The sequence below is a fragment of the Xenopus laevis genome, chromosome 1L (assembly GCF_017654675.1).
Source record: "Xenopus laevis strain J_2021 chromosome 1L, Xenopus_laevis_v10.1, whole genome shotgun sequence".
In the NCBI taxonomy this organism is placed as follows: domain Eukaryota; kingdom Metazoa; phylum Chordata; class Amphibia; order Anura; family Pipidae; genus Xenopus; species Xenopus laevis.
The window spans coordinates 198,323,656-198,334,490 of NC_054371.1; the positions used below are offsets into that span (position 1 = coordinate 198,323,656).

Genomic DNA, 10,835 nt, shown 5'->3' on the forward strand with positions numbered 1-10,835 from the left:
GAAAAATTGGGCCCCTAAATGTGTCCCAGGCACACAGTTTATTTGCTCTGCTGCTGTTCCTGCATCACATTAGTATAATGAATAAAGTTGGCATACAGACAGACCACCTTCCTGCTATTTCACAAACAAATGGACAATTAAAGGGCAAGTCAACCCCAAAATAAAAATTTGTCTAATAAAAGAAAATTATTCTACAATTCTATGCAACTTTCCAATATACATTTATTAAAAAAAATTCCAGTGCTTTTATAATTATTTGTGAAAACATTTGCTATTAAAAGCAGCATTTGTTTAACCTGCTTGTTACTTGTTAAACAATGATGGAAAAGCCTTGGTTCCCCAACAAAGTCAGGTCTGTTAAAGGGGTTGTTCATATTCCAAACACATCTTTCAGTTGATTTGATTTCAGATTGTTCTCCAGAAATAAAGACTTTTTTCAATTGCTTTCTATATTCTTTTTTTATTTTTTACAGTTTTTACAAAATCTAAGTTTAAAGTTGAATGTTCCTGTCTCTGGTGTTTGAGTCTGGCAGCTCAGTAATTCAGGTGCAGATTCTGAACTGTTACACTTTTGTAACATTGAGTTGATACATTTCTCAGCAGCATCTGTGGAATATTAGTAACTATTGTATCAATTCTAACAGCTGCCTGTAATGAAACTCAGGGATTCTGCTCAGCAGGGACAAAGATAAGAAATGTTTCGGCTAAATGTATCAATTCAGAACAGTTTACAGGGTCGGCGACCCCCCCTCTCAGAGCTGCTTTAGAAAGTAAAAAAGGACAAAACACTTGAATATTGGAAAAACAGTCACACATAGAAAGTAATTGGAAAAAGTCTTTATTTCTGGTGAACAATCTGAAACCAACTGAACTAAAAAAAGTGCTGGAAGGTGATCAGCTGCCTTGTCTTACATTGTATCAGCAGTCTTAGCCATCAAGGCAGAGAATAGAAAGGGACAGACAAACGCTGCTTTCAGTAGCAATACATATACAAATAAATTAAAAACCATAGAAAATGTGTAATGAATGTATACTGCAAAGTTGCTTAGAATAATATTTTCTTATTTTCTTTATTAGGCAATTTTTTACTTTGGGGTTGACTTGCCCTTTAGAAACCCAGTCTCGCCCTCCCTTGTCCTGGCCTTAACACACTTGTATCACCAATATCCCCTTGGTAAATGGCCAATACCACACAACACACTGTGACTAACTGGACAAAGAATAACACGCTAAACTTATTAACTGATGTAAGGAGAGGAAAGCAAAAGTCTGCTACACATAAATGTCTTGGCAAAAAAAAAAAAAAAAAAAAAAAAAAAAAAGAATTCCGGCTAAATACCTTGCCTTATCAGGTACAAGTATACAGCAGATATATTAGCACAATGTGGTAGAGGTGAAGAACACAACATGGGAGCAAATAAAGTCCTTTGTATTCTCTCATACCTAATTTATCAAAATACAGTCCTCTTATGTGTTCCAACATCATTTTCACTAGGAACAAAGCAAGTGTTACCTTACTGAGCTTTGGTGACATATTATAAGGAGTGTGACCCTAGCAATAATTTCAGTATGTTTGTACTCTACTGCCATCTTTAGGACTCTCTGTACAGTTACTGGAATAATAATATAATACTGTACTCTAATTTTGGTTTTTCATTTTTACTTAAAGGGGAACTCCAGCTTCCAAACCAAAATTTGATAAAGAGGCCCACATAACACAGAAACCCCTAACATACCCATCACAGTTACGGTTTCTTCAAAAAGTATGAATAAATGCCATTTTCTATGCTGAAATCCAGCTGTTTAACAATTCTTCTCTTTCTGCATCATTTGAATTCCTGGCAGGGAAGGAGGGACTAAACACTGATGTTACAAACTGTAACAACTTTTCCACAGCTTACAGACCGCATGCAGGAACTACATAACCCACAATGCATTGCACTGCGATGTTCCGTTCCTTATTGAAATCACGTGTGCAGGGAATTGTGGGGTTTGGAGGATGCAGGCTGAGGACAGCTGGCTGCTGATACAAAGTAACAGTAGTCAGCCAGCTCAGCAAAGTAGTCAGACAGATCAGCAGGAGAGCAGGGGGCTAGGCTTAGGGAGCTGTCAGAAACTATTAAAAATCATGAAAAGTCTGCATATTTTTTAATTCATGTATATTGCAAAGTTGCTTGAAATTATGTACTTTTCAAAAAGCTTAAATTAAGTTTGTGTGGAGTCCCCCTTTAAGCATTGTTTTAGTTAAATGGTATATGCAATTATTTTTATTCTGTGGAATAAAGTATGAATAATCACCTGCCTTGTTACTCCCAGGTAGTGAAGCTGCAGACAGAATGTTTGGCACCAGGCATCTTCTTGCTATAGCTACTATATACCAGCTAATATGCCATGAATCCACTTATCATATTGTGGTTCATAAAGAAAAATGGGCAATGATTTGTAACCAAAAGCATCCAATAATTGGTGAACTTTTACTGGACCAGTGTACTCTAAGGGGCAGATTTATCAAGGGTCGAATTGAAAATTCGTATTTTCTTATGGTCAAAACTGTCAAATTCGACTAGGGAGTTAATGAAATTCGATTTAAGTTTTTTAAAAAATTCGCATTTGATTTTCGAGATTTATCATACTCTGGCCTCTGAACTCAAATTTGACTATTTGCCACCTAAAACCTGTCGAATTGCTGTTTAAGTCAATGGGAGACGTCTAGGGATCGATTTTGAGTTGTTTGCAGCCTTCCCGACATTCACATTTTTTGTCGGAGAAAAAAACCTTGAATCGAGTTTTTAAAATTCAAATCCAATTCAATTCCAGTTTTCAGGTCGATTGCATTCATCCGAGTTTAAAAAATGTATTTATTTTTAATAAATTTCAATTTGTCGAATTTAGAATTTATGGAAGTTTGTAAAAAATCACATGAACTCGAAATTCAACCTTTTATAAATGCACCTCTAAGAGTTAGGAAAGTAAACATCTGATTGGCTGTTGGTTATAGGTTTCAAGATGATGCCTGTTTAACTATATAAACCTCATATTATCAGACTTACCCTATGTGATTTAATATACCCACCACATGACCATTTGCTATATTAATGCTTTACATATGTGTCTAGAAATTCCATATCATATATTCATATAAATATTGCTTAGTCACCAAGTATATCAATCAATAGTGACCTTGTGTGTAAATGCTGCTATAAAACACTCACCAAGTCAGCTTTCAGCCAATAACAGACAGTTATCTATAGTGTTAGCCTTCCCTACATAAATATAGTGACAAAGAATGAAAAGAAGAAGGAAAAAGTGACGCAACACAAAGTATAGAAAACAATAAGAATGATCGGATGGGTAACATAGGAGAACATTATATTAGTTATTTATAACTAAACTAAATAAAACACTGAAGCTGGTTTAGTTTGCCATGTTCCTCAGAAAGATACAGATGGAGAGCTTGAAAGCCTGGGGAAAAGCGACCCTTGTTTCACACAGGCAATACACTGAATTCCTTGATCTAGGTTAATTCAGGTTTTCAATTAAGAAAAAGATCAGCTCCATCACCAGAGGTAAAATGCTTGTGTCTGATGTTCTGTTGTGGATGACTGGAATGAGGGCGCAGTCTAGATCATTCAAGTAGAGCTGAGGAAGAAGCTGCCCTCTTGATCCTGCTCGATATTCAACCTAGTAATAGACAATATTGGAAGAAAACAGAGGATTACAAAGCTACACTCAGAATACAAACATGGCACAACAATAACCCTAAAGGTGGCCATACACGGGCTTCTCCATGAGGTTCACTGGCCCCCGAGGGCCAAGGGGCCATACACATGCACCACCTCTTTTGCATCCATCTGAATAGACCACTAAATAATAATAATAATAATAATAATAATAATAATAAAAGAATAGCGGGAAACTTCACTTCATTTTGGCCAATGGAAATTTTCCATCAGGAGAGATGATTTTGATCAACCAGAAATGTAGGATTATTAGTCTAAAGAGTGGACCCTTACGATATTCTGATGAAAGAGCCCAAGATGAATACTGTATGAGGGGCTGCATATGTGCATGGCCACTTAGCAACTGTTCCATCCTTTTTTTCGTAGCGGACTACCCAAATGATCGGAAGAGAAGGAACTGAAGAGCAGTGGTCAACAGATAGTTTTCATCAGGACAGATTTTCACCCATCCAAAGGACCCCCTGCCCAGATTTTTGGGCAGTCTGGTCAAAATCGGTCAAACTGCCGGAGCAAATCTGAGCTCACAAGCACAAGCTACACAGTAAAGAAATAAATACACTGAACCCAAATGTATCTGTCTAACTCAATGCTTTCCATTTCCAAGCATTCAGATCAGGTAAAATGTTTACTATCAATAAAGGTCTGGGGAAGTTACGAATGTCTTTGGTTCACTAAGGACCTCACTGTAGTAAAGCAGCAAAATGTTTACATTCTGTCCAAGCCAGGGCTAGCAGATCAATTACAAATAGAGGGTCACTTCTAAAAAAAAATAAAATGCTGACCTACGGCAATAATACACCCAGAAATATCCCTTCAGGAAGACTGCAGGAAGCAGGCAGTATAAGGTCCCCATTCTTAGTATTATTCTAACTATAAAAGAAATATACTGTGGTAGTTGCAACTGCTGCTTGTACAGCATGATACAGACCGATCAGTTGCTGGCTCTGTTTTAGAGAAATGCAAGTCTGGTCGGAAGAACTGTCAAAAATGGACATTTTAATGATATTATGAAAGGTACAGGTATGGGATCCATTTTCCGGAAACCCGTAATACTGAAGTCTACCATAGACTCCACTATAATCAAACAATCCAACTTTTTAAAAAGAATTACCTTTTTCATTGTAATAATAAAACAGTAGCTTCTACTTGATCCCAACTAAGATAATTAATCCTTATTGGAAGCAAAACCAGCCTATTCGCCGCAAATCCTTGTGCCTGGCCCAAACAAATCTGAATCCTAATTTGCATATGTAAATTAGCGACGGGTATGGAAAATTACGTGATTTTTCATCACAAAAAGAATTTTTTCCAATTTTTCCTTTCCTATCCCTAATTTGCATATGCAAATTAGGATTCCGATTCGGTTTGGTTTTTGGCCAAATCTTTCACTAAGGATTCGGGCAAATCCCAAATAGTGGATGCGGTGCATTCCTAGAAGCAAGTAGTTCTGAAAGTAGCAAAACGCCATGAAACGTGTAAAGTGTTGGTTCTTCTATACCCCACACATATTCATATATTTTTAAAAAGGAAACAAAAGTGATTTTTATGTAGCCTGCCTCCTGTGCGCCATCTAAGTTATACTGCTGCAACAATTTCTCACGCTGCCTTGCATTCTTTTTCGCAGATTTCTGCCAAATATTTTTTAATTTTCAGAGGCGGCAGAACAGAGAAAAACAAGGGCCAAAGAGCTACTGCATTCAATAGCAATTACTTTCACAAATAACTTTAAAGGAAAACTATACCCCCCAAACAATGTAGGTCTCTATAAAAATATATTGCATAAAACAGCTCATATGTAAAACCCTGCTTCATGCAAATAAACCATTTTCATAATAATATACTTTGTTAGTAGTATGTGCTATTGGGTAATCATAAATAGAAAATTGCCATTTTAAAAAATAAGGGTCGTCCCCTGGGATCCTAGAATTCACTGTGCACAGAAACAAACCAAACAAACTATACATATTAGGTCACATGAGACAATTGACAGACAGAGTTGTGTCTTTTGCTTCCACACTTCTTCCTGTTACAGTTAAGCTGGCCATAGACGCACAGATCCTATCGTACGAATCGAGGATTCGTATGATTTTCGGATTGTGTGTGGAGAGTGCTGACATCTTTCGTCCGGCGGAGCCCATTGCGCATCGAAATCGTATCGTTCGGCCAATACGGCCGAACGTTCAGAATACCCCCAATATAGCCATGCTTGTTAATGGCATATCGGGGAAAGCTCCGCTCGTTTGGCAATGTCGCAAAACGAGCGGATCTTTGCGTCTATGGCGACCTTTAGAGTTGTAGTATGTCTGGACAGGTGATCTCTGAGGCAGCACACAGACCATAACGAAATTGGGGTTCAAGGCAAGAGATGTAAAAGGGCAATATTTACTTAAATATATATTCCAGTTTGGTAAGATTCTTTAATATGCCACTGATTATGATATAATATGTTGCTAAAGTATTAATTTTGGGGGTAAAGTTTTCCTTTAAAACCACTGAACTTTTTTAAAGGGGAACCCTGACTTACAAACCAAAATTTGATAAAGAGGCCCACATAACACAGAAACCCCTAATATACCCATCACAGTTACCCGTTTCTTCAAAAAGTATGAATAAATGCCATTTCTATGCTGAAATCCAGCTGTTTAACAGTTCTTCTCTTTCTGCATCATTTGGAATCCTGGCAGGGAAGGAGGGACTAAACACTGATACAAATTGTAACAACTTCTCCACAGCTTACAGACAGCATGCAGGAACTACATAACCCACAATGCATTGCACTGTGATGTTCCGCTCCTTATTGAAATCATGTGTGCAGGGAATTGTGGGGTTTGGAGGATGCAGGCTAAGGACAGCTGGCTGTTGATACAAAGTAACAGTAGTCAGCCAGCTCAGCAAAGTAGTCAGAAAGATCAGCAGGAGAGCAGGAGGCTAGGCTTAGGGAGCGGTCAGAAACCATTAAAAATCATGAAAAGTCTGCATATTTTTTTAAATGATGTATATTGCAAAGTTGCTTGAAATTATGTTTACTTTTCAAAAAGTTTAAGTTATGTTTTTGTGGAGTTCCCCTTTAATGAAAAGTTGCTTACAAAGACATTTGCTTTCATCAGGCAAAATTGTATTTAATTTTATTTAAGGGCACAAAAATACAGCGAGACAAACAAAAGACAAGCCAATATCTTTTGGGAATAAACAAAACAATCACAGAAATGCATTCCAAACTGCTACCTAGTCAGTAGTCATAATGAATGGGGCTTACCATGTCAATATCCATAGAGACTCTCAGGCCAATCCTATTCATTCCACTGTTCTTCAACGTCTTGATGTGAGGACAAAGAGCAGCAGCACAGGCTGTGGCTATCTCCTTGGCAAACTGAGAATGACCCGCCCCACTGTTTGGCTCTCGTTCTCTTAACAGATAAAACACCTAAAAACACAGGAAAAAGATCTATATTCCATGTATCTTCATCAGGGTCTAGTCTTTAGGTTTGTCCTTTCGATATGCTCATAGAACACACCGTAATAAAAGTAAAGTGAGATTAGGCATATGAGCAAGAGCTAAGATATAATTTGTTCCTAAAATTCCGGGAACAAAAAGCACCACCTCTATGGTCACTACACACACCATGGCTTTTGCAGCTTATGTAAAATGGCTGTGCAGAGGGAAGAAATATTGGTGCTTATCCTAAAATACATGTTTACAAAAAGCAGACAATGTTGTTGAGCCCACATAAAGGCTTGTGTGAAAATTTTTTATTATTATAAAGGGGGTAATTATGAGTAGGGATGCACCGAATACACTATTTTGGATTCGGCCGAACCCCTCGAATCCTTCGCGAGAGATTCGGCCAAATACCGAACCGAATCCTAATTTGCATATGCAAATTAGGGGTGGGAAGGGGAAAACATTTTTTACTTCCTTGTTTGTGACAAAAAGTCACGTGATTTCCGTCACTGCCCCTAATTTGCATATGCAAATTAGGATTTGGTTCGGCCAGGCAAAATGATTCGGCCGAATCCGAATCGTGCAGAAAAAGGCCAAATCCTGGCTGAATCCCTGGCTGGATTCGGTGTATCCCTAATTATGAGATGACAGTATCCCTTTAATATGCAATGGCTGCCATTTGAAAAAGGCCCCACAGCAGTCTTATAGTTTCAAGAAATAAAAAGACATACCAATGATCCATTATTCCTTAATCATCTTACCTCTGTACATTTCACAGTTTTATCATTGACTTCAAAGTCTGTTTCCTGATAAATTCTCTCACTTGGAATTCCTTCCATAGATTGACCATCAATAGGGCTTGTAATTCTGCAAAAAAGATGCAGTTTAACAGCACAGAACATGCAATGCAAGGTGAATTATTGTGACAGATTAGATACAAATTCCTTAATCTGCACTGAAGAGCTGGCCATACATATACTTGTTCGGCAATCTCTCCCTGAAATGCCCAATATCGGGCAATATTGGCCAATGATCAGATCAATACTACAGGTATACAGGCTGCCAGATTAAGGACCTCATCAACAAACTAATGTTGATGGGATTATTAAACCTGTGCAATTGATATCTAGCAAATTATCAGCAAGATATTGATCGGGGAATCCTGACGGAGGGCTTCATGCAAGGAACAATAAGATGCAGATTCAGTGTGTAGGCAGCTTTTATCGGCATAACAGAGTTAAAATTGAAAAAAAAAACTAAATTTGCAAGATAGGAAAAGTAACCCTTTTTTCCTTGGCCGATCTTTTTCACACAAGAAAAATCTGTGTATAGACTTATTATGGTTCAAGACACACACATATTAGTTCCTGTACATTACATGTGTGATTTACTTCAAGCTAATGTGAGTGTTAAATTTGTTTTTAAAAATCTTTTTTAAATAAATGGTATTACACTATCCTGGATTTGTATTTTCCATATTGGAACACGTGAGCCGACCCAGAAGGGAACGGAGATCTGCTAATTCTACGGGCATCATATTGAGTTATCGTCTTGTGAGTAGGCAATTTAGCCATATGGTGGTGGAAAAAGATTGGATGTAAAGGAATCTTGCATGTCACAATTAATAGTGAAAGATTAAAGGGGAACTACACCTAGAAATAGATCCTGGCACTGCCGCAATACTGCACTATTTTTGGGTTTTTTTCTGTGGTCATAGGCGCTGATCCATATATAATTTTTGGACACACAGATCAGTGCTGTAACACTTTGGTGACTGCACTGAATATTAACAATATTGCACTAGGTTCTGTTATTTGTTTTTTTATTCCCATAGCCTGTGGAGCTTTTATCAGCACATGTATGGCCACCGTAACTGATTGACCAGACACATTGAGGGCTGTGTTTTTATGGATCACAAAAAAACAAAAAAAACAGTCATTTATAAGGCACACATACAGAGTGTACAAAGTTAGAAGCTCACTAAATAGAAATAGGATGCCCAGTAAAGCCAAAGAAACAATATCAGCAAAAAGTGCAAGTGTCATCACATCTCAAGGAAGTTTTGATTTTTACCCTTTGTTTTGCTTTTCTTCAGTCTCCACCCAACAAATAGTAACCTCTTCCGTCGAGTCTGTAGAATCAATCTTTCCACATGCAATTCGGAAATCCTTCTTGTCTCTGAGTGCTTGCCTCAACGATTCCATCATGTCTGGCATTATTTGTAACATAAGGCCGTCTAATAAGTTAAAAGAACTAATTACAGGCTAATACTGTTGTCCTTTGAATGCTTTAAGCTTTGCGAGACTTGTTCACCCGAAGTGCTTCACACTGCAAAGAATGGCTAATATGGTTCTGCATAGAGAAACCTTGTACAGGGCCTCTATAAAGTTGGGGTGGGGGGTAAGGTGTTTTTTTTTTTGGAAACTGGTTGAACTGGGGTTATTTATTAAAGTCTGAATTGGAAAAAGCCCATTTAAAATCTGATCTGAGCTGGGTTAGTTGTAGTAATCAGAAGATTTCATGATTCTTAGGAAAAAATGCGAAAAAGTCTTGAGTTTTTGTGCAGAAAATCCAAAAAATCCATACGGTCCGAATTTTTTGTGTTTCTTCCCCCCCACAGGAAATTTTCGTGAAAATGTATTGATAAATAACGGGAAAAAACCCGTACAGATTTTGTTAAGCAGTTTTCAGAAAATAATTAAAATAAATTCGGACTTTGATAAATAAGCCTCATAGTGTTGTTTAGGGTTCTATTATTGTCACACAAACTTCCTAATGTCCCCTCGTGTAGTATTAGAATCTCCTTACAAAAAGCTGGCAGGGTCTAAATATAATTGTGGCCAGTAAAGGAATTGCAGAGGTATTTTGTAGAAATAACCGCACACATTTTCACAGTTTTGCAGGAAAAGTTCTACAGGCCATTCATGGACATGCCAAAACCAATTACCAATATATACCACATCTGCCTGCTAATTCCTCCCAGCCACTGGATCAATAAAATAAATCATGGGTGCACTCAAGCTCACACTTTATTTATTCACAGATTTATTCATGGGCTGCTGTAACATCAACAATCACCTCTAGCTCACTACAGCTATCAAGAAGGTCACTGCTGTTTTATACATGGAATAACATAACCTCTACATTAAAATATACACAGGTGTATACAGTGGGGTTCCGTGACTATATAAAGGCACAAAACTTCAGGAAAATTGATTTTATACAGGTCATGAAATTCTAAAATGATGTCTAATATCCTTATATTTTACAACAGGGCATATGATATTTTTCTAAATATACAAGTGGCATAATTTGTGACTTATATATGTATATACAATATGTATAATGTAAAGTATAATGTATATTATATATGTATATACAGATTATTAATGGGTCTTGTATATTATAAGGTCATTAAACGCCTCAGTGACTTGTTATTTTAGTACGAGGTTCATTGTAATGAATTGTAATCTAACTCAATTACAAGAAGGCAAAGTCATGTGAAATGATACACGTTTAAACCATATACATACCTTCTACTATACTGGACTTTGCAAGAAATCCTGAGGACGTTTTCAGAGCTCCGTTAAAAACAACGAAACTTGCGCCCGTAACTAAACAAAATGAATATTGGTTTAAGTGAACAAATCAAC

The 10,835-nt window shown here is 37.2% G+C and overlaps 1 protein-coding gene across 2 annotated transcripts in view; it reads right to left on the reverse strand.

The window, feature by feature from the left end:
* Nucleotides 1–3,314: 3,314 nt before the first annotated feature.
* zfyve16.L (zinc finger FYVE-type containing 16 L homeolog) overlaps nt 3,315–10,835 on the reverse strand; it is a 43,431-nt gene continuing 35,910 nt past the window's right edge. For both annotated transcript variants that reach the window (XM_018264890.2, XM_018264896.2), the window contains 5 exons: nt 10,716–10,796; nt 9,256–9,418; nt 7,944–8,049; nt 6,997–7,164; nt 3,315–3,681 (listed from right to left, as the gene is read on the reverse strand). In XM_018264890.2, the coding sequence (XP_018120379.1) occupies nt 3,520–3,681; nt 6,997–7,164; nt 7,944–8,049; nt 9,256–9,418; nt 10,716–10,796 (680 nt within the window). In that variant the 3' untranslated portion in view covers nt 3,315–3,519. The remainder of the gene's footprint in view (nt 3,682–6,996; nt 7,165–7,943; nt 8,050–9,255; nt 9,419–10,715; nt 10,797–10,835) is intronic.